Genomic DNA, 25,285 nt, shown 5'->3' with positions numbered 1-25,285 from the left:
GCACTGATCATTTTGACGGACACACTTTTTCTCCAGATACATTTGTATATTCAGTCTGATTACCACCCCATTATTCTAGATGCAGAGTGCTACCCTGCCTTTTTAAAGGACAGTATCACATGTCTTTACTAAAATCCATTATGTATTGATTTTACATTGGGAGACTGAGAGGACAATTAATTCCCATATTTCCAAGTTCCTGGGGCATAGCACAATCATTTTCAGATACTGATAATAAGGCTACAGGAGTTTTGTTTCTGTTAGGTAATTTAAAGGTAAGATTTGCCTTTACTCCCATATGTGACTATGTAGATTGGAGGACTGAATGAAATCATGTTTGAAACAGGTTTATATCATTGTCATTTTGCAACTAATAAATCCTTCACAAATGATAGGTGCTATTTTTCTTATAATTATTGATTAGCTTTGTTTTCTGATCTGCCTACCTACCATTTCAATTTCATTCACCATCTCTAAGAGCAGGTACAGTGGCTGAGCCTGATATTCATTTCCAGCCAATTTCCCTTTGAATCCCACTCCTTGTGCCCAAATTGCAAAGAGGTTAATACCTGTACCACCAAGATCTAAATTCTGGAAGATGCTCATGGCATGTGGAACCAGAGTTCTTTTCTTTGCTCCTTCTTACTTTCCCAATGGCCACTTTCAAAAAAGAAAAGTTCTTCAGATCAAAAACAAAACAACATTAGACCATGCCTTGATTTTTCAATATGTCAGGTTACCTGGATTTAAAACTGCACTTTCTGCCCCAACACCTTCTTTCATAGGTTCCTTCTTCCTTGTGAGTGCTCTGATGATTGATGTGCTGAGGTTGTACCCATTCAACAATGGCAACCTGATTCTGGGAACTTTCATCAAGGATGACTTTTCCAAGCCCTCCTTCCTTGCGGACTATAACAGATCCTTGAGTGTGGTGGCATCCACAACTTTTCTGACTGGGATTATTCAGGTAGGATCAGAGTCTCCGAACCCCTGAAGAAGTAATAAATAAATAAAGGAGCTACAAAGGGACCCCTTCCTTTTGTTGCTCCTGTTATCTGTCGTGATATATCTGGAACTTTAGTTGCTTATTTATGAACACTTACAGGATGTGTGGATAGGCTCTCCTTAGTGACAAAACTTCTCCCCTCCTCAGAAACAATTCACCATTGATTTAGGATGAGACACTGAACATTCTCATTTGTCTAAAGAAGGTCCTAGGGACTATGGTCTAGAGTTCTATTCATGATTTCATGTTTTTTAAAAATGTATATTCTTTCAACAAGACTAACACTCTTAAGCTCGTGTACTAAACTTTGGGGTAAGTAAGCATGAGAACAAGATCTGGAATCCTTTTTTTAAAATTTCAGGAGCACAGCTAACAGTAATATCAATGACTTATTAAAATATCAAAACTTATTTTTGGTGTGTCTTTGATTTTCTCTCAGAGACTAACATCTAAAGCTTCACCCATTGAACAGAAGTCATATATGCTAGCTTTATTTCTCTTTCTTTGCAACCAATCTACTCTCTAGCTAATTTTTGCTGATCTCTCCTGGAAGCATCTTTTATTAGATAAGGTTTTATTGAAAGCCTACAAATTTGGGGTGCCTGGGTGGCTCAGTGGGTTAAAGCCTCTGCCTTCAGCTCAGGTTATGATCCCAGGGTCCTGGGATCAAGTCCCACATCGGGCTCTCTGCTCAGCAGGGAGCCTGCTTCCTCCTCTCTCTCTGCCTGCCTCTCTGCCTACTTGTGATCTCTGTCAAATAAATAAATAAAATCTTAAAAAAAAAAAAAAAGAAAGCCTACAAAGTCTAGCCCAGATACCAGCTATACGACTGACTTAAATTACCTTACATTTATGGGCCTTGGTTTCCTTATGTATAAAATGGGAATAATAACATTTATTTCATGGGGTTCTTATGAGGACTAAGTGAGAAAATACATGTAAAGCACTCAACACAGAGCCTGTCACATAGTAAGTAAGCATCAGTATGTGATAACTACTGGGTACAGAAATATGAATTTGGGTACTTTGACAGAGACCAAAAATAAAAAAGAAGATGTAATTCCTATGGTTAAAAAAATCAATCTTGTAAGAGAAGACAAAATAACAGAATATAAATCAACAACCTATGAATTCTCTACATGACCCTGGGCATGTTCTCTTGCCTCCTTTGAGCCTCAGTTTTTTCATCTAATAAAGGAAAAGATATCCCATTTCCAGAAAGATGAAATAGATCTACTTTTCCCTATGCCTCCTGCTAAGTACAACTAAAAGCCTTGGAACGTTATATATAACACAAACATAAGACTCTGAATAGTGGAGAGAAGGCAAACTGGCTCAGAACCTCAGGATCCAAGGAATAACACAATGGTGAGTTTCCAGGGTTTTCTTTTTGCCTCTTATATTTCAAACTTGGTGCTAAGGAAGCCAGAAATGCAAATGCTAATACCTATGCACACACACATACACACACACACAAAGCCCTAACAGAAGTCTGTTCTTTATAGCCACAGCACCAAAAAAGGCTAGCAAAGCTGAAAACTTTTATGTATAACTACTATACTCCAGACAAACACCAAGGAAAAACAAAACAAAACTGTGATATCAACCCCCTCATGCCATCAAAGGTCAACTGAGGAGTCCAGACTTTCACCCTTACCCACCCATAATGAAGTGCACACCCACAACCCCAACTGGGGTGTTGTCAGTGAAGGCCAAATAGGGAGTCAAGACTTTCATTCCCACTGTGCAATAATGAGACCTTCTTCCTACTCCTCACTAGGGTGGTATCAGAGATGGCCTTCAGAAGAGGACAACCCCATCTGTTGTAGTGTCAGTGGATGCCAAATGGGAAGAAGTAAGGTATTCTCATCTCTTCCAACCAGGATAATATCAGCAGAGGGCTAGTGGGAGCCAGAACTCCTACCCCTGCCCAGCAATAATGAAGAGTCCTTACTGCCACAGCTGTCGGTGGAAGCTTAGGGGAGAAGCTGGACTTCTACATCTACAGGCAGTAACAAGATGGCACCTGCCCTCTCCCCTGCCATCACTTTGTAAAAATAAGTAAGGTAAAACACAGGTTTAAATAAGATCCAGCATCTCATAGCATAGTGTCCAAAATGTCCACCATTGAACTGAAAATTACTTGTCATGTCAAAAACCAGAAAAATCTCAACTTGAATGAAAAAAGACAATAAAAAGATGCCAGCACTGAGATGACAGAGATGTTAGGATTATCTGGCAAAGATTTTAAAGCAGCCATCCTAAACATGCTTCAGCAAGCAATAATGAACATGCTTGAAACAAGTGAGAAAATAGAAAGTCTCAGCAAATAAAATATGAAATATGAAGAAACAAATGGAAATTTTGGAAGAGTAGAGAAGGCAGGAAAGAATGAATGAATTCAAAGAAAGAACAATAGAAATTGCCCAATAGGAACAACAGAGAGAAAACAGACTGGAAAAAATAATGAACAGAGACTCAGGGACAAGTAGGGAAATAACAACACATCTAATATTTATATCATGAGAGTCCCAGAAAGAGAGGAGAAAAAAGATGGGGGCTTAATTACTTGAAGAAATAACAGCTGAAAACTCCCCAAATTTGGCAAAAGATGTAAGCGTCCAGAGTCAAGAAGCTGAGAAAATTTCAAACAAGATAAATCCATAGAAATCCACCCTAAGACAAATTATAGCCAATCTCTTAAAAACTAAAAACAATGAAAAAACTCTCAAAAGCAGTAAGAGAAACACTTTGCCTATGGAATGGGGCGGGGGCTGAGCAACACAAATGGCAGCAGATTTCTTATCAGAAACCATAGAGTCCAGAAGGAAGTTACACAATATTTTCTGTTTGCTAAAAGCAAAGAAATGTCAATCCAAAATCATATACCCAACGAAAATATCCTTTAAGAATCACAGGGAAATCAAGACATTCTCAGAGGAAGGAAAACTTAAGAGAATTTGCTAGGAGCAGACCTACCTTAAAAGAATGGTGAATGAAGTTCTCTAAACAGGAAATGATAAAAGAATCTTGGAACATCAGGAAGGAAGAAAAAAATAATGGAAAGAGTAAAAATATGGATAAATACAATAGATTTTCCTCTTCCTCTTATGCCTCCTAAATTATGTTTGATGGTTGAAATGAAATTATAACACTGTGATGTGGTTCAAAATGTATGTAAAGGAAGTATTTAAAACAATTACCATTGACCCCTGAACAACATGAGTTTGAACTGCATAGCCCCACTTATATGCAATTTTTTAAAAATAAATACTGTACAGTATTGTAAATGTATTTTCTCTTCCTTATGATTTTCTTGATAATACTTTATTTTCTATATCCTACATTACTGTAATAATATAGTATGTAACACATATACCAAATGTTAATCATCTGTTTATGTCATTGGTAAGGCTTCCACTCAATAGTAGGAGAATAGGAGTTAAGTTTTGGGGGACTCTAAAATTATATGTTGGAGGCTGGTGCTGGGTGGCTCAGTCGGTCAGGCATCTACCTTCCACTCAAGTCATGATCCCAGGGTCCTGGGATCAAACCCTGCATCAGGCTCCCTTCTCAGCCCAGGAGACTGCTTCTCTCTCTCCCTTTGCCCCTCATGCCTGCTCATATTTTCCCTCTCTTAAATAAATAAAGTCTTAAAAAAGAAAAAAGTTATACATGGATTTCAACTGTGTGTGTTTGGGGAGGGGGTATTGCCCCTAACTTCTGTGGTATTCAAGGGTCAACCATAATTTTGCAAGATGCTGTCAGTGGGGGAAACTGAGTAAAGAGTACATAGATTTCTCTGTAATGTTCCTCCCAACTGCATATTGATTTATAGTTATCTAAAATAAAAAGCTTAAATTTTAAAAAGAAGTCCGTACTAGAAAATGTCTAACATTCATTGTTATATGTTAGTCATTGTTCAAAATACTTCACATGTATCCCTCTCGTTTGACCCTTACAACTCCTTGTATGAGGGTAGGTATTACTATGATCCCTTTTTTTTTAAGATTCTATTTATTGATTTATTTATTTGAGAATGAGAGAGAGAAAGCATGAGTGGGAGAAGGTCAGAGAGAGAAGCAGACTCCCTCCTGAGCAGGGAGCCTGATTCAGGACTTGATTCCGGGGCTCCAGGATCATGACCTGAGCCAAAGGTAGTCACCCAACCAACTGAGCCACCCAGGCGCCCACTATGATCCCTGTTTTAAGGGGAAAAAAGGTATAGTGAGGTTAAGTGAATTGCTCAAGGTCACCAGTAAGATCCCAAACTGGGAATTAGGCTCAAGGTTGTCTATCTCCAGAATCTGTGCTTTAGATAATTTTAAAGTGCAAATTAATATTAATATTAATAAAAGTGAAGTGTTCGGTGTCAAAAGAATGTAAAGCACAGGAATAACCTTTAGTTGGTTGAAGTTGTCTGTGAAGGAAACAACTGTGTTTTGAGACTTCTCTTCATTCACTGAACATTTAGTACTTGTTTTCTATAAGAATGTGTGATAGATTTTGTGTCATAAGCCAACTCTGACTGATTGACATTCGCTGCTTAGAAAATTAGGTCAACACAGATTCTGATGCCACAACACAGTTGAGCAAGAAAGAGTTTTATGGTTATAGGTATTTGCCACTTACAAGGTGGAAGGAAGAGATGGCATGAAAAGTGAATGGTAATGTATTTGCCTCTGTCACTACTCTCAGATTTGAGCTAAGTGTTTTACATGTTTTATACAATGTAATCCATATAAAACACTGCCTATTGAGTATTATTCATTTTTTCTGGATGAAGAAATATGCTCAAGTTTACTTAACTTGTCCAAGCTCACATAGCCTGTGAGAGGCAGAGCCAGGATTAAAGCCAAGCTCTTCATCCCTAGGAATCATGCTCTTCTCACCACATCTCCTGGAGAAGAGGAATTTTATTGAACTCTTGAAAGAAATGATGGACAGGGATTGGCAGAAATGGGCAAAAAAGAGGGATTCATGCCTAAACACAGAAATAGATACAGATCAGCCAATCACACAAAAGACAGGAAGCTGACTGTCCCCATTAGAGTAGCAGAGCATATTGGGCAATAATGATCAAAGAATAGAGACATGGTGCTCAACTGACTGAAAGCTTGAAAACAAAAAGCTTTTAAACCTCCAAGATTTACTCTTCCAAGTTTGTTTTCTCAGAGCTTCTAGTGAAGGAGAGGTGAAGTGCTAACTATAGTAGGCTTCAAGACTTATCTTTCCTCATCTTCTTCATTAAGCTGTGCAAGTTTTCTTAACCTCCTTTCTTAAGGGGAAATGGGGCTAGCCCTCTATCCAACAATTTTCAAATTGCTTTTTATTATAAAAGATGAAGGGCTGGCTCAGTCAGTAGAGCATGTGACTCTTGCCCTCAGGGTCGTGAGTTCAATCCCCACATTGGATGTGGAGCCTATTTGGAAAAAAATAAGATGAACACGTATATTGCAAGAGTGTCAAATAATTAAAAAGTGCATAAATCTTAAAATATTTCCCCAACCTTTTTAATATTTAATTTATTTACTTGAGAGTGAGAGAGAGCGAAAGAGAGCCTGAGCTGGAGGAAAAGCTGATGGAGAGAGAGAGGCAAATGAAGAGGGAGAGGCAGGGAGCCCGACAAATAATGGGCTTGATTCCAGGGCCCTGGGATCACCACCTGAGCCTAAGGCAGACACTTAACTGACTGAGCCACCCAGGTGCCCCAATATTGCCCCAATTTTTAATCCCATTCCCCAAGAGTAACTTTTTTAATAGTTTGGGGTCTACCCTTTTAGATCCTTTGTATATTTAAATATATATATATATATATATATATATATATAAAATATACATATATAACATATATATGCACATGTACATATAAAATACTAAATTGTAACCTACATTTAATGTATAATTTGTGGCATATGTAATTATATATAAATATAGAATTATTATATGTAATTATATATAAATATATAATCAGATAAATTTTATAAGTTTAATTATATAATATATAATTACATTTATTTATTCAAAATATAAATATACAAATTATATATTAAGTGTAATATGGTATTTTACATGTACATATGCATATATAATATATAAATTATATTTATTATATATACTGGATTTATAGAAATGAATTTATTTCTTATATATACATATTATCTATTATGTATATAATCCTGAAAACATAAATTCAGTTTAATCATTCTTAGTAAAGATAAAGGTCAAAGGCCGACCAGTCTGAGCTGGAACCTGGGGTGTTTTTTTTTTGTTTTTTTTTAATTTTTTTATTTTTTCAGCATAACAGTATTCATTATTTTTGCACCACACCCAGTGCTCCATGCAATCCGTGCCCTCTACAATACCCACCACCTGAATCCCCCAACCTCCCACCTCCCGCCCCTTCAAAACCCTCAGTTTTTCAGAGTCCACAGTCTCTCATGGTTCACCTCCCCTTCCAATTTCCCTCAACTCCCTTCTCCTCTCCATCTCCCCTTGTCCTCCATGCTATTTGTTATGCTCCACAAATAAGTGAAACCATATGATAATTGACTCTCTCTGCTTGACTTATTTCACTCAGCATAATCTCTTCCAGTACCTGGGGGTTTTTTAACTTGTCTTTTCCCTTTGTGAAAAGCCGCATTCCTCACAGGGATATTAACATCTCCTGAAAAGGGCTATCAAAACATCTAACAAAAGGGCCCTTAAAAAGGCAAAAGCTTGTTCTAATCACCACTTGGTCACTGTTAACCTCACGTTAATAAGGTCAATAGATGCTAGGGCAAGAACTTCAGCGTAAGCGCTCCCGAAGCAGGAAGGAAGCGTGGTCTCGCAGCCGTGCAGAGCTCCTGAATCAACACCAAAGACGGACCTTATCAATTGCCGTCCTGAGAAAAAGAGAGGGCAGAGTTAACCCCAGGGGCCTCATTGAACTTTTTCGTGATGCCTTTGTTGGTTTGGTGACATTCTGTCTCACTCCGGTTTTCTTTTCCACCCGAACCTCCTGCAGCTCTCAATGGGCTTGTTAGGTTTTGGCTTCGTCGCCACGTACCTTCCGGAGGCTGCGATCAGCGCTTACCTGGCTGCCGCGGCACTACACATTATCCTGTCCCAGCTGACCTGCATCTTCGGGATTATGATTAGTTTTCACGCTGGCCCCATCTCCTTCTTCTATGTGAGTAATTTCTACCCTCACCCAGATATACAGGTGCCCCTCCCCTTGCCTCCAAAAGGGAGTGGACTCAAGTGGAGAGATTGCTGCATAGGCGGCTTAGTCAACAAGGTCTTAGAAATAATTTCATCTCTTCTAGATTTACAGTCGTAATTAAATACCGATGCCGGTAGTATCATGTTCTCAGTTGCATTAACCATTTTGCCCAGCCCTTTTAGGCAAACATGATTTACATTAAAAGTTGGTTTTTAAAATACTGTAATCTAGCATAATTCTTCCCACTACATGCCTCATAGCAGACCTGTATCCTAAAACATCTAAAGAATATAAGATGCTACGTTGTCCCTTGATGCAAGAATGGCATAGGAGCCAAGCTAAAGAACATCCATCAGTGGTCTAGAAAAATTAGTAAAAAGAGTAGGCTGATAAACAGAACTCCTGGGTTCCTTCCATTACACTGAAACATTAAAGTGTATTCTCTCCTTACCGGGCATTATTATCTTTTAGTATCTCTTTTTCAACTTAAAAAAATATCTATATCTATATCTATATCTATCTCCATCTTTCCATTTGCCTCCACTGTGCTAGTAATACTTATAAAGACATTTGTGCCCAGAAACACTGCTTAGGGATTTCTTTTTGAACTAATCTAGAGTGTCATTTTCTAAATAGAGGCAATTATCATACCCCTTACTAAGCCTTTGTAATTTTGTTTTCTTTCAGAACATAGTTAACTACTGTGTAACTCTCCCAAAAGCTAATTCTACCAGCATCCTACTATTTCTAACTGCTGTTGTTGTGCTGAGAATCAACAAATGTATCAGAATTTCTTTCAATCAGTACCCACTGGAGTTTCCGATGGAAATTTTTCTGGTAGGTGTTTTGATGCCCCAAACTCATGGTTTAGACCATTTACAAATGCCCACTTTCTTAAAGAAAAAATTAAAAAGCAAGCAACCTAGGAAGGAAAAAGATTAGAGGAAACTATTAAAATAATAATTTCTTGGGGGCGCCTGGGTGGCTCAGTGGGTTAAGCCGCTGTCTTCGGCTCAGGTCATGATCTCGGAGTCCTGGGATCGAGTCCCGCATCGGGCTCTCTGCTCAGCGGGGAGCCTGCTTCCTCCTGTCTCTCTGCCTGCCTCTCTGCCTACTTGTGATCTCTGTCTGTCAAATAAATAAATAAAATCTTTAAAAATAATAATAATAATTTCTTAAAAACATATGTTGAGGGGCGCCTGGGTGACTCAGTAGGTTAAGCCTCTGCCTTTCGCTCAGGTCATGATCTCAGGGTCCTGGAATCGAGCCCCACATCCGGCTCTCTGCTCCTCAGGGAGCCTGCTTCCTCCTCTCTCTCTGCCTGCCTTTCTGCCTACTTGTGATCTCTCTCTGTCAAATAAATAAATAAAATCTTTTCAAAAATAAATAAATAGGGCGCCTGGGTGGCTCAGTGGGTTAAGCCTCTGCCTTCGCCTCAGGTCATGATCTCAGGGTCCTGGGATCGAGTTCAGTGTCAGGCTCTTTGCTCAGCAGGGAGCCTGCTTCCCTCTCTCTCTCTGCCTGCCTCTCTGCCTACTTGTGATCTCTTGTCAAATAAATAAATAAAATCTATTAATAAATAAATAAATAAATAAAATAAAAACATATGTTGAATTGTGACAAAGTAGAATACATTTAACTTAAAATACTGGCTTATATTTGTAAAACATGCTTATTTTTAAAGTAGTTTTCTCTATTGCCTCTTTCATAGTATTTTAGAAATAGGATTTTTTCCCCTTATGGAAATAACCCAGGCTCATTCTAGATTTTTTGCTTTTTTTTTTTGAGAGAGGGAAAGAGAACAGGCAGGGGCAGGGGCAGAGGGAGAAAGATAAGCAGACTCCCTGCTGAACAGGGAGCCCAGTACGGTGCTGGATCCCAGGACCCTGGGTTCATGACCTATGCCAAAGGCAGACACTTAACTGAGCCACCCAGGTACCCCTCATTCTAGCAACTTTGAAAAAATAAGAAAAAAATGGAAGAATAGAAATTTCCACACCTTCCAAAGTCAATTACAATAGATAATTTTGGATTTTCAGTTATTCAGTTTTCTTCCTTCAAATATGTATGACAGGCCTATGCTCAGTGTTGGTGAATTTCTGTCTTCTACATAGAATGTTGTTCCTATTTTATTTTATTTTTAAAGATTTTATCTTTAAGTAATCTCCACCCCTAATGTGGGGTTTGAACTTACAACTGGAGATCAAGAGTCACATGCTCTACTGACTGAGCCAGCCTGCTGTCCCTGTTTCTATTTTAATAGTGTTGCCATCATACTGTTTTCAGCCTCCTTTCATTCTCACTATACTACAGTAGAGAAATTGAGGGAGGTGAGATGTTAAATAGATTGCCTAATCCATGTCATTAGTAAGTGGCAGAGCTGGGGCTCATCGCTAGCTAATGATAACATTTCTTCTTTCTTAAAAAAAAATCTGGTAAAAGTTATCTTTTGCAGTTATGATTAACATTTTTACAATGCTAAAGACATTTTCATAAATAAAGATCAGTCTTTTAAAGTTAGCATTTCTAGTATTAGGATTGCTGAATGCTTGGGGATCCACAAGAATTAATTTCCCCTTAAGAAGTGTTTTGTTGCAGAGATGCTTGAAGTTCAACAGATGTCCATGATTTGCCTTAAATTTCCCAGCTGCCTTGTACTTAAGCAGGGCCAGTGACTTTGGAGCCAAAGCATAGGAGAAAGCATGAGAGTCCCCATGTTCTTTCTCTTCCTGCTGTGGTAATCATAGGGCTGCCTGTTGAAATAACAGGGTCCCCAGGTGGAATTTGCCTGGATCCCTGAGGCACTGTTTGCAAAGAAGTTGCCCTGAAAAGACACTGGCCCACAATAGACTGTGTGGGCAAAAAAATAACACTAAGTTCTCATGATTTGTATGTTGCCACCTAACTCTATACTAAAGAATCCATGTCTATACCCAGCATGATTAAAACAGTATGGGAATTGCTTTGGAATTTGAGACCAAGCTTTGTCTTATAATTGTTGTCTACTTCTCGTGGAGCTGTATATTCTTTCTTCGTTGGAGTAGCTGAAAAGATATTAGTTTGTAAAGGTTAGAAACTGAAAGACCACTTTTATCAAAGGCTTTCCAAATCACTATACAGAAATAATGGTGCCGAGAGAGTGGAGTCAGTGCCAACCTCTCCTTCTCATGGAACCCAGCTCAGCACAGATGCCTTAGGAAGCTGAGGCTTTGGAGTCACCAGCAGATGGCGTCTGTGAGGCAGATATTGGCACTCTCGCTAATTTCAGCTTTCCTTGAAGTGTAATTGGCATATAAAGTGTACATCATGGTGATTTCATATGCAGATACATTGTGAAAAGATTTGCCCATCTAGTTAATTAACATTTCCATCACCTCACGTATCTATCTTGCATGTGTGTGTGTGTGTGTGTGTGTGAGAGAGAGAGAGAACATTTAAGTTCTACTCTTAGTGAGAGAGAGAACATTTAAGTTCTACTCTTAGTGAGAGAGAGAACATTTAAGTTCTACATTGCATACAATGCAATGTTATCAGCTATAGTCACCGTGCGTTACCTTCGACCCTCAGACCTTATTCATCTTAAACGTGAATGTTTTTGTATATTTGTATCAACCTTTCCCCATTTCCTTCAACCCCCAGCTCCTGGCAACCCTTTTCTACTCTCTGTTTCTGTGAGTCTGTTTTTGTTTTTGCTCTTAGATTCCACATTTAAATGATACCAGACAGTGTTTGTCTTCCTCTCTATGGCTCTTGTCACTTAGCATATTGCCCTCGAGGTCCGTCCACGTTGTGCAAATCAGTCCTCTTTTAAGAGACATCAGCAGCAGGGATTGTAGTGATATTCCTTCAAGCAACCTCGAAAGCAATGAACATTAACCAGAGTTACTAGGAAAGGCAAGAAGGAAGAGTATAGAGGATTCTCTGGGTTCACTATGGCTGACAGATTGGTTTGGGAGCCACAGTTAAGACATTCTTTTTGGAGAGCGCTATAAATAATTACGATGCACCATGGAGTGAAGTGGGGGAAGAAACAGATCAGCAAGAAGAGTCTGTGGAGACTTAGAATTGTTGCAGTTTAGGCAGTACACTTTTTTGTGACCTAATTTATGCTCAAAGGTTATCAAAGCCTGCAATAATTACTTAGACACATATCAAGCAAGTCAAGTGATCAGGATCACTGTCCACCAAGTGGCAAGGAATAGAGATGTCGTTAGAACTGAGAAAAGACTTGCATGTTTCCCCTGGCAGTGAGGCAAATGGGAGAGGGAGGATGAGAGTTGCTATGCCCTAGAGGTGTAAAAAGCTTCTCACAGCACCCACCAAGACACTTACTGTTTAGACATGCTGGAGGAAACTGCACACACCCACCAATCTGTCCTTAACACGTAGTGTCAAATAGAAAGGGAAAGTTTCAAGGCAGTATCTGGGATCCAGGTAGAATATACTGACAAATAATTCAGGAATCCTATAGCTCTAAGAAATTATACATATTATATGTTCATCACTTATATATGTATATGAGTGTGTTTGTGCCTATGTTTATTTAATTTGTATAACACACACCAAACAGGCATCAAAAATAGTTGTCTTTGGGTGATTTACTTCTGCTTTTTAGTTTTCCTATTTTTCTCTGTGTTCCTTTATGAGCAAGCATTACCTTTATATTGGAAATAAAAAGAGTTCCTTGGCCAGTTTTCACACTTTTTGCCCTTTAACTATTTAAAGAAGAAAACTTTTTTCTGAGTCAAGCTGTGATCCAGATTTTTCTTTCCCTTCTGACCTGTAAGGTTCCCAGGGTTCTTCATCAGATCACAGCATCACAGATAAACCAATTGCTATTCTGCTCAGTGTCTGAACTCTCAGCAGAGCCTGGGAAAAGATTTATGTGTTAGTAGGGAAAATGGGGTAAAGCAGCTACATAATTATTATGCTAAGACCTGGGCATCAAGTTCTTTTGTCTCTGGCTTAATTTGCTCTGGTGTGAGGTCTCTCTAAGGTGTAACAGCTGCTAGGTTGTCTATTTTGCCCCTAGTTGAAATGGAAAGGAGCCTTGTTATTTTAGGAGTAAATGAAAGGGAGATTAAAAAGCAAGTCATTGCCTTGCTGAAGACTTTTTCTTTGTGCTATCAAATGCTGCTCTATATTTATTCTTAAGGGTTAGTCAGTAATATGATTCTCAGTATACCTAAACAATCCCCCAAAGGTATAAGTATCTTGATACAGTGTCTCTAGATCTAAAAACTTATACAACTGAGGCCTTAAAATACCGACTACCTGAAAACATGTGTATATTTGGTCCAGATGTTCCAAGTTGGTAAATGCATCCATTTATTCCCATTGTCATGTCAGAGACCAAGGCTGAAGTTGCTTTTCATTCTGTCTACAAGGCTAAAAAGAGCTAAGGGAGGGGGCATCTGGGTGGCTCAGTCAGTTAAGCTTCCCACTCTTGGTTTCTGCTCAGGTCACGATCTTATGGGATCGAGCCTCCCCCGCCCCACATCAGGTTCTGTGCTCAGTGGGGAATCTGCTTGAGAGTCTCTCCCCCCTCTGCCCCTTCCCCCCACATGCTCTCCTTGCTCTCTAAAATGAATAAATAAATCTTGAAAATAAACAAACAAATAAATAAAGAGAGCTTAGGGAGCTAAGAGTCAGAGAGGATTTCCACCTTTCTCTCTCTGCTGAACTGGCCCCGCCTCTCTTTCTCACTTTCATGCATGGGGACTGCCACATATATTTCATTCCCCACCTCGCCAAGACTAAATGCACCTCTATTCCTGGAAGCAATTCATAATTTTGAGATGATCATATGCATTTTTATTTTAACCCCTACAGATTCTTGGCTTCACTGCATTTGCCAACAAGATAAGCATGGCCACCGAAACCAGCAGGACGCTCATTGATATGATTCCTTATAGGTCAGTAACTCCACTTCTCAGGATTACTTTTCCCTTTCTGTTACCTTCACTTAGCCTCTGACCACACTACCTGACTGGTATTCTCTACTAGCAGCCTGACCACGGACAAATATGGGTAATGGGCTCCAATGCATTTTAGAATACAGAGGTCCATGAAGGAAGATGGACTAGGACAACCCTTTGTTTCTCCAGTCAGCCTCTTACTCTCTTCCCCTAGATGAGCCAGTCCCTTTACACAAGTAAACTGTTGGAGGCACCAGATACCAGAGAGACACACAGTTTTTTCCCAGTACATCTCGGGTCTTTAAAACGTCCATACCTATCTGACTAACTCTCAAGGGTGGACCAAGAGATGCGTCTGCTTTCCTGGCCTCTGTCCTGGAGCTAAATGCTCAGGAGATGAGTGTCCCTCTGTTTTCACCCACTTCGACCGCAGTGTCCTTAAGAAGAATTATTTCATTACTCTGAGTAGAAAGCTATCTTCAAATAGTCTGCCCTATGGAGTTCTTAAAGACTTGGGATGAATTTACGTTAAAATTCCTACCAGTGACTATGGGTCAATCTTGCTCCTATTAGGAAATATTAGTTCCCTGTAACCTTCATCAGATGAATCACTTTAGCTAAGAAAGGCAATACACTGCAGTTTCTTGACTCACAGGCAGGCTTTTGAAGAGTGTTGTTTATTTCCTAAGGCTGTTCAGTGGGGAATACTGCAAAGAGTCAGTGATACCGGCAAACTCCAGGAGAACACAACTTAGACTACTTTGATGAAAGCGGATTGGATTAGTCTCATGTCTTATCAGTTCTCCGTGAAATCCAATGATGACGAAATCATTTGCAATTCTGTTCAGTTAAAAAAAAAAAATGTGAGCAGAACCACCTAGGTGCCAAGGAATGCGACGGTAAATAAGACTGCGTCTTTGCTCTCACAAAAAAATAACAAGAACAACAGTGAGATTGATAACAATTATTTTATTTCATTTGCACCACCCAGTAATACTCGTTTTTATGGCTGAAGAAACTAAGGTTTACCAATTTAAATTTTTTCTCTGCCATCACACAATTGGTCGGGGCACAGCTACTTTTGAGCCCATTTTCTATTTAATTCCAAAAATCTCTGATTAGAATCACTCTATTGATGACTTAAAAACCATCTGGTCAACTTTTGCTTGTTTCATCACAAGGTTGAGAGTATAGATAGATAGGTAAGCATTTCAAAAATCTAATTTTAGGTATTGCTTTCTTTTTTTGTTAGGTATTGCTTTGAACTTCCCTTTTTATTATATGTTTATCTGAGGTTGCTAAAGATTAGAAAATTTGAACAATTTAAGTTAGTTTTTTCTGTGACCATGTGTCCTTGTAACCTAAACTGCTAACCAAGAATTAAATGTTAGAGAACACCAGAAAGGAAAAAGAGTAGTTTGTGTTAGCGTACTGAATATTTAAGGTTTACTGACAGAGATTTGGGCAATAAATTCCATTTACTGTATACCTCCTTGGGATAGCCACGTTTTTCTCTAATTTCTTAAAAGTACAGAAAGGGGAAATTTAACAAAAGGTTAAATATCTGCCTTTGAGCCTTCAGTTATATTTCTATCTAGCTAATTACCTAGAAAACATCTAGGTGCTTGTAAGTTATAAGTATATTTTAAATAGGGAACTAAAACAGACATAGATGGTGAAGGAAAAGATATTTAAAAATAGGAATTTAGATTCCTATACATAATAATGTACAGTAGGATGCTTCTTATTCTAAAGAAAATAAAATTGAAAATGCAGAAACTAGGGGCGCCTGGGTGGCTCAGTGGGTTAAGCCGCTGCCTTCGGCTCAGGTCATGATCTCAGAGTCCTGGGATCGAGCCCCGCATCGGGCTCTCTGCTCAGCAGGGAGCCTGCTTCCTCCTCTCTCTCTGCCTGCCTCTCTGCCTGCTTGTGATCTCTCTGTCAAATAAATAAATAAAATCTTTTAAAAAAATGCAGAAACTAATAACATTTCTTTAGATAAGGGATTAAATATAAATACATCACAAAATATATTTTAAAATAATTTTCCCAAGTGATATTTAACACATTGTTCATTTTACTGAATGTGGGTTTTACACAAAATTTTGGAAGTCAGTTATGGAGTCCTGTATCTGTGTCTTGATGAAAGGATAAAAATAATCAGAAGAATTAACATTTCAAATAGCAAACTTCATCTGAAACATTTCAATGTTTTGTTTTGTTTTGTTTTTACTTAGAAAATAAACCTAGAGATATAGAAACCAAAGCATATGTGTGCTTCCAAATTCAGTTTGAGGGATTATTTTACGGATCCATGGGAAAACAATACTGGCCCTCAAATCACGAAAATTTCTTTTCCTTTTTTAGTCTGTTAATATCATGATTGATTTTTGAATGTTAAACCAACATTGCATCCTCAGATAAACCTCACTTAGTAATGATATATGATTACCTTTTGTATATTGACTTGCTAAAATGATGGTAAGAATTTTTGCATTTATGTATATTGGCCTGAGAGTTTCTTTTCTTGTAATATCTGTATCTGGCTTTAGTATCAGAGTATTGTAGACATTATAAAATGCTTTGGATGTTTTCTCTTGTCTTTAATTTCTGGAAAAGTTTCTATAGAACTGGCATTATTTCTTCATGGTAGAATTCATCAGTGAAGATATTTAAGCCTGAAGTCTTCATTGTGGAAAGGTTCTTAGCTACAAATTCAATTTTTAATAGGCTATTATTTAAGTACAATTACTATTAAGTTACATAAACTTTCTCTATACGTCAGGTTATCCAGAATTCTTGAGAGTACTCAATTTTGGTGATTCAAAGAATTTGCCCATTTAAAGTGTCAAATATATTGACAAAAAGTTATTTATAATATTTTCTTACTATCTTGCTTTAATAACAGCTTTACTAATGTATAATTCACATACCATAAAATTCACCATTTTAAACTATACACTTTCGTTGATTTTAGTATATTCTCAAAGTTGTACAACCATCATTGCTATCTAATTTTAAAATATTTTATCACCCCCCAAAAAGAAGCCCTGTCCCATTTGTTCCCCTCCACAGCCCTGGGCTAATTTCTTTTTATTTTTATTTTAATTTTTTATTTAGTCTAATTTCTTTTATTTTTATTTTAATTTTTTAATTTACGTAAACTCCACACCACACATGGGACTTGAACTCACAACCCCAAGATCAAGAGTTACATGTTCTACTGACTGAGCCAGCCAGGCACCCCTTAATCTAATTTCTACTTCTAGGAATTTGCTTATTCTGCAATGGAATCATAAAATGTGTGGTGTTTTGACTTTAGCTTCTTTCACTCAGCATAATATTTTCAAGATTCATCCGTATTGTACCATGGATAATTCCTATTTATGGCTGAATAATATTCCATTATATGGATATACCACCTTTTGTTAATCTGTTCGTCAGATGATAGACATTTCATTTCTTTCCAACTTTTGGTTATTATAAATAGGGCTATGAACATTGATCTGCAGGTTTTTCTTTTGAGCACCTGTTTTCATTCCTTTTGAGTTTATATGTAAGAGTAGATTTTTGTTGGGTCATATGGTAATTCTATGTTGTACTTGTTAAGGAGCTGCCAAACTATTTTCTACAGCAGCAGCACCATTTTACTTTCCCACCAGTAATGCACAAAGTTCCAATTTCTTCCTAGGCTCACCAACATTTGCTGTTTTTTATTATTATTATTGTCATTATCCTTTTAGTAAGTATGAGGTGGTACATCATTCTGGCTTTGATCTGCATTTCTCTAAGGGCTAATGATGTTGAGCATTTTTTCATGTGCCTACTGGTCATTTGTATATCTTTTTAAAGAAATATCTATTCAAGCCCTTAGACTATTTTTAATTGGGTTATTTGTCTTTATGTTGTTGAGTTGTAGGAATTTGGGATACTTGACCCTTCTCAGATTTACAGTTTACAAGAATTTTCTCCTTTACTGTGGGCTGTCATTTCACTTCCTCAGCAGATCCTTGAAAGCACAAAGATTTTTAATTTTGATGAAGTCCAATTCATTTTTTCCTTTGTTGTTTGAGCTTTTGGTATTACAAAGTCATGTAATGTAATCCAAGGTCATGAAGATTTACCTATATGTTTTCTTCTAAGAATCTTATAGTTTCAGGTCTATATTTAGGCCTTTAATCCATTTCAAGTTCATTGTTGTATATGTTGTAAGATAGGGCTCTGAGTTCATTCTTTTGCATGTGAATATCCAATTGTCTGCATACTATTTGGTGATGAGACTGTTCTTTCCCAATTTAGTGGTCTTGGCACTCTTGGTGAAAATCGATTGACCATGAACGTTTGAGTTTATTTCTGAACTCTCAATTCTTTTCTGTTGATCTGTATACCAATCTTAATTACTACAGTTTCACAGTAAGTTTTGAAATGGAATACCCTGAGCCCTCCACCTTTATTCTTCTTTATTTTATTTTATTTTTTTTTAAGATTTTTTTTTTTTATTTGTCGGAGAGAGAGGAGAGCGAGCGAGCACAGGCAGACAGAATGGCAGGCAGAGGCAGAGGGAGAAGCAGGCTCCCCACCAAGCAAGGAGCCCGATGTGGGACTCGATCCCAGGACGCTGGGATCATGACCTGAGCTGAAGGCAGCTGCTTAACCAACTGAGCCACCCAGGCGTCCCTCTTCTTTATTTTAGAATCAGCTTTTCCATTTCTGCGAAAGAGTCACTGAAATTTTGATAGGTATTGCCTTGAATCTATATATCACTTTGAGGTTTTTACCAGCAAAACATATAAAATATGTTTAAATCAGTGAATATAAAATTCTAAAAGAGGTGGGTAGCTCAGTCATTTGGGCGTCTGCCTTCAGTTCAGGTCCTGATTCCTGGAGTCAAGTCCCATGTTGGGCTTCCTGTTCAACGAGTGGTCTCCTTATCTCTTTCTCCCTCTGCCCCTCTCCACTGCTTTCTCTCTCTCTCTCAGATAAATGAATAAAATCTTTTTTTTTTAAGAGCAAACCCATTTTTTCACCCTCCCAAAATGCTGTAGAACCAACTTTTGTTATTTTGTAAATTGTTAAATAAAAAGAACAAAGTAAGCATTTATATGCTCTTCCTATAAGAACTGCTCTTTGGGAGATCCAAATCATTGATATTCAGATACTTCACTTTATACAAGTATTACAGCCACTTAGGGGAGAAGGAATTATAGAATTAGGATATCACCATTAAAGTATACTAGTGTAACATCTGTTAACATCACAAAAAGACATAATAACGAGCTATCAGAAAAAGAAATTAAGAAAACAATCCCATTTATAATTGCATGAAAAAGAATAAAATACATAAGAATAAATTTAATGAAGGAGGTGGAAGACATGTATACTGAAAACTATAAGACATTGATGAAAGAAATTGAAGAAGACACAAATAAATGGAAAAATATTCCATCCTCATGGATTGGAAGAACTAATATTGTTAAAATGTTCATACTATCCAAAGCAATCTACAAATTCAATGCAATTCTATCAAAGTTCCAATGGTATTTCGCACAGAAATAGAACAATCTTTATTTTAAAGATTTGTTTATATATTCTAGAGAGAAAACACAAGCACAAGCAGGTGGAGGGACAGAGGGAAAGAACTCCAAGCAGACTTCCCACAGAGGGCAGGGCTCAATTCCAGGACCCCGAGATTATAACCTGAGCAGAAGGCAGAGGCTTGACCACCTCAGCCAACCAGGTGCTTCTAATTATAGTTTTTTGTAAATTTTATTTATTTATTTGACAGACAGAGATCACAAGTAGGCAGAGAGACAGGCAGAGAGAGAGGGAAGCAGGCTCCCTGCTGAGCAGAGAACCCTATGTGAGGCTCGATCCCAGGACCCTGGGACCATGACCTGGGCCGAAAACAGAGGCTTTAACCCACTGAGCCACCCAGGCGCCCCTCTGATTATAGTTTTTTAAAAAAGACATCTTATGCCTCCTGACAGAATTACACACTACCACCTATGAAATATTTTTGCCCCCCAAATTAGCCCATATCTGACCAAACCCGAAAGGCTAACTACCAATTTATAAGAAATACAAAAGAGGAATATGTTAAATGATAATTCAGAGATGCAATCAGCAAAATCTTTTGGGAAAAGGACCAGTGTTCAAGTTTCTTTAACAACAACAACAACAACAGCTTTTGTTGTGGGGAGGAAAAACAAAAATATGGAGCAAGAACCTATAGCTTAAAAGAGATTTAAGAGACATAACAACCAATTGTAACATATGGATATTATTTGGGTTCTAATTGAAACAAACTGTTAAATATATATTTATAAGGCATTTGGGAAAGTTTGAACATTAATTGTATATTTGATTATATTGATAAGTTGGTATTAATCTTCCCGTGTATATCTTTCAAATTTTAAAACTATAGAATGCCTGGTATTTGCTTCAAAATAATCTTGGAATAGGCAGTGGGTAGGAGTACAAATGAAATAAGACTGATTATAAATTGTTAAATGTTGAAAGTGAGTGATGGGTGCACAAGAGCTCACTATACCATCCTTTCTTCTTTTGCAAATATTGGGAAATTCTCCACATTAAAAATAAATTACCAAATATTTATGAGTGTTACTCAATGATGCATGCCCATGAAGGGAACCAAAATCAGTCTCTAAGTCCTAAGAAGTCAGCCTAAAATTGACCACACAGAACCTGTCTTAGATACTCTGGATAACTGGATAACAGAGTGAAATTCCTAAACCCATTCACAAACAGACAAGCATCCATTCCTATAAGAAGCAAGATAATCTTTAATTCTCTGATCAGCAATCTGATAGTAATACTGACAAAGAAGAAAGTTTATTGTCTTAAGGAGATTTTCCTGGTTAACTATATGGTGGGAGATATACCTGGGAAGAAGTTCTACTCGTGGTAATATGAGACTGGCAATGTTTTATATGATGTGATCTTAGAAGAAATTATATATATATTGACTTAATAGAATTAGATGACAGTGACTACCAGCAAGTTGGACAAGTCTCAACAATCTGGTGACCTCAAATCAACAGGAGTTGAAAGAGGATTTGGGGAGATGTTAGAATAAAAAGCACCAGGAATCTCTCTCCCCACCTTGACAAAAATTGCACTCGCAGAATCTGTCTGACTATTTTGGAACTCTATAGCCTATTGAAGCCTTGTAACCTCTAGGGGAAGGCATGGGTGGTAAATTGCAATTAATTTCAGGAAATTTCAGCTCTTAGCACAGTGACAGCTACCATCCCCCACATCTAGCCTTATGGCAGGCAGTAGAATACCTGAAGCAACTTGCACACAACTTGAGGGAGGAAGCATGGGCAAAGAAGACCCTGTCCTCCAAATATTGAGGATCTTTCCTCCAATTGCTGATTGCTACTGCTGACCACAGAGGTGCAAACAAAAAGGTGAACAGCCATTGTTGTTGCACCTCGACTCCCATTTGTTGCAAGTCCCTCCCCTTCTGGTAAAAGTGACTTCCAAGGGATATAAAGGGGTAGTGCCCCTTTAATTCTTCATTTTTCTCTTTTTTCCCCTTTTGGAAGTCATACATTACAGATTAGGAGATTTTTAAAAAACTGTATATATAAGAAAAATTAGAACATAACTACCCATGCCCAGAGAAAGGTACAGGCTCAGAAAAACCCTGAGAAAACCTTAAGTTTATACATCAAGCTTATCCTCAGCATAAAAACAGCCTACAACAATAACAACAACAGAACAATTACAAAAAACAGCAAACTCTGGGAATGAGGAGAATCTGATTTCCAGGTTATCACATTATTAGATTCAAATACACAATAGTCCACAAAAATCTGAAGGCAGATAAAGGAAGTATGGTTCATTCAAAAGAAAAAAGAAACGAAAACAACAGTTGTCCTGAAAAAGGCCTGACGGCAGATCTATGAGCATAAGACTTTAAACACTTGTCTTAAAAATACTTAAAGAACTAAAGGAAAATGTGGAGAAAGTCATGAAAACAATGTATGAACAAAATGGAAATATCAATAAAGACACAGAAAACTTAAAAAGAAACCAAAAAGAAGTTACAGGGCTAAGAAGTACAATAACAGGAAAATTCACTAGAAGGATTCAAAAACAGATTTGAGCAGTCAGAAGAAGGACTTGGTGAACTTGAAGATAATGGAAATTATTGAATCTGAGGAGCAGAAGGAAAAAAGATCAGAGAAAAATGAACAGAGCTGTAAGGACCTATGGGACACCATCAAGTAGAACAACATTCACTTCATGGGAGTCTCAGAAGGAGATAAGAGAAAGAAAGAGACGGGGAACAATATTTGAAGAAAAAAAATGGCTGAAAACTTCCCAAATTTGATGGAAGACATGGATGTAAATGCCTAAATCTAACAAATTCCTAGTTAGAGAAACTCCGAGACACCTGTATCTAGATTCAAAATCGAACTTCAAAAAACAAAGAGGCACCTGGGTGGCTCAGTGGGTTAAGCCTCTGCCTTCGGCTCAGGTCATGATCTCAGGGTCCTGCAATCGAGCCCCACATCAGGCTCTCTGCCCAGTGGGGAGCCTGCTTCCCCCCACCTCTCTGCCTGCCTCTCTGCATACTTGTGATCTCTGTCAAACAAATAAAATCTTTAAAAAAAAAAAAAGACAAAGAGAATCTTGAAAGCAAAAAGAGAAGTGACTCATACATACACAAGGGCTTATCAATAAAGTAATGAACAGATTTTTCATCAGAAACTTTGGAGGTGAGAATGCAGTGGGCCAACATATTCAAAGTGCTAAAAGAAAAAGAAAACTGTCAACCAAGAATCCTATATCCTGCAAAATTTTCCCTCAAAAGTGGAGGAGAAATTAAAGCATTCTCAGATAGACAAAAGCTGAAGGAGTTTATTACCACTTGAACTGCCATGCAAGATATGCTCAAAGGGAGTTTTGCAGGCTGAAATGAAAGGACACTAGACAGTAGCTTAAAGCTGTCTAAAGAAATAAGGATCTTAATAAAGGTAAATATTGGGAAATTATAAAAACTAATGTTTTTAACAATGGTTTGTAATTCCACTCTTTATTTTTTACATAATTTTAAGAGACCAATACATTTAAAAGAATTACTAGTTTGGGGGCACCTGGGTGGCTTAGTCGGTTAAGCATCTGCCTTCAGCAGGACTTCAAGGTCACTATGTTGAGTGGACTAAGCCAGTCACAAAAAGACAAACACTGTATGACTCCACTTTTATGGGGTGCTGAGAATAGTCCAAATCATCAAGACAGAAAGGAGAAAGGTGGTTACCAGGGCTGAGGGAGGGAGGGGGGAAATGGAGAGTTATTGGTTAACGGGATTAATACAGTTTCAGTTTTACAAGGTGAGTGTCAGCTGTGGATGATGGAGATGGTCGCACATTATGAATATATTTACCGCCATTGGTACACTTGAACATGGGTAAGATGGTAGATTTCATGTCATGCATATTTACCAACTCAAAAAAATTGGGGAGAAAAACTGCAGAATGGAAGGTGTGGTTAGAATTGGAAGTAATTGGTACAAAGGACAGTGATTTAAGTTATACCCTGAAAGATTTGAGGATGAGTAGAATAGAATTCATTGAGTTTTTTAGCTGTAACCCATCATAGACATGGTATCTGCCTGTTGTTTATCCACTAGTATGGTCTCCCAACAGCGTGGATGAGCCATTTTCCATCAATCTTTGTTGCTTCCCTGTCCTGTTTGTTGCTGTTGCTATGTGGCAAAAACGTTGACCTGGAAGATAGCAGAGCATGTTCTCACAATGGCTTTTATAACCTGGCTGTGTTTGCTTGTGGGTTTTGGTAGGCTGCTGCCTCAGTTGTTCTTCTTATCTCTTATTGTTATTTTTTTTTAAAGGGTCATTCCAGTTGCCCCACATGATAAGTCTGGAGTGGGGGAGGGACCAATAAGTTGTTCCTGCTATCTAGGAATGATTCCACCATTTTATTCCAGCTTCATGTTTCCTGTGACACCAGATTTGAAGATTCTTCCTGAACTTATTTTAGAAGCCTTCTCCTTAGCTTTAGTGAGCTCCTCTCTGCTCATATTTCTGGGCAAGAAGATTGCCAGTTACCATAACTATTACGTGAATTCCAACCAGGTGAGATGACAGGCCTTTCTCTTATATCCTCTGACCTTTATGTCTTTGTTCTCCAATCTGAGTCTCCTGCTAATATGAAGGCTGCATTCTTTGTAACCAGAGAGTCAGTGAGACTGTAATTTGAATTATAATTACCCAAGGATTTTTGAGGAGTGTGGCATACTTAACTTTGAAGTCACTTAAATTAACACGAGTGTTATTCCCCCAGAACAGCTATGGTGTAGGGAGGCAAGAAGATAACATATGGCATCGTGTTGTTAAGCTAGCAGAATTCCTCTCTTAATTTTGTCTTTCTTTCCAAAGTCCTGAGGAGTCAAGCACATACTAAGGCACAATAAGAAATGCTAGGGAATATCAAAACCAGGCTACTAACATAATTACACTACTCTCCCAGAAACAGTCCTTCTTTGTTTGTTTGTTTAATTTCCCCACTATTCTAAGTTTGGCTCTTTTCCTAGAACTCCAAAGAGAGATGTGAAAGCAAGAGGTATCCCACTTTGATTTTGAGGTAGTATAAAAGGGAGGGAGGAAAAATAGTACTATGTTTCCCTCTGCCATTCTATGTCCCAGTAATCATGTGAAAGGGAATAATAAGACAAAAAAATTCATTTCTCACTTTGAAAGAGTGCTTTTCTTATGATGGCTAGCTAAAATGAAGATTCAAGTTAGTCCAGGAATCAGATTTTCCATCCTTTTGTTTTTTTCTAAGAATATTTCAGTGTTGGGGCGCCTGGGTGGCTCAGTGGGTTAAGACACTGCCTTCGGCTCAGGTCATGATCTCAGGGTCCTGGGATCGAGTCCCGCATCGGGCTCTCTGCTCAGCAGGGAGCCTGCTTTCCTCTCTCTCTCTCTCTGCCTGCCTTTCTGTCTACTTGTGATCTCTCTCTGTCAAATAAATAAATAAAATCTTTAAAAAAAAAGAATATTTCAGTGTTGTCTAAAATAATGGAAACAATCTTATTGTCAAACCTAAGAAATAGACAGTATACCTTGAATTCAAACTCAACCCTGCCTTCTTCCACAAACA

General features: G+C 38.0%; 1 protein-coding gene across 10 annotated transcripts in view; it reads left to right on the top strand.

Moving 5' to 3' along the window:
• SLC26A8 (solute carrier family 26 member 8) overlaps positions 1–25,285 on the top strand; it is a 79,361-nt gene that overhangs the window by 31,376 nt on the left and 22,700 nt on the right. For 9 of the 10 annotated variants that reach the window (XM_047732211.1, XM_047732205.1, XM_047732200.1 and 6 more), the window contains 5 exons: positions 786–967; positions 8,016–8,180; positions 8,901–9,050; positions 14,046–14,128; positions 24,111–24,258. In XM_047732211.1, coding sequence (XP_047588167.1) covers positions 786–967; positions 8,016–8,180; positions 8,901–9,050; positions 14,046–14,128; positions 24,111–24,258 — 728 coding nt within the window. The remainder of the gene's footprint in view (positions 1–785; positions 968–8,015; positions 8,181–8,900; positions 9,051–14,045; positions 14,129–24,110; positions 24,259–25,285) is intronic. The other variant, XM_047732207.1, reaches the window with a different exon arrangement.

Source organism: Lutra lutra, chromosome 6, assembly GCF_902655055.1.
Source record: "Lutra lutra chromosome 6, mLutLut1.2, whole genome shotgun sequence".
Classification (NCBI taxonomy): Eukaryota; Metazoa; Chordata; class Mammalia; order Carnivora; family Mustelidae; genus Lutra; species Lutra lutra.
This window is presented reverse-complemented; position numbering and strand designations above follow the sequence as displayed.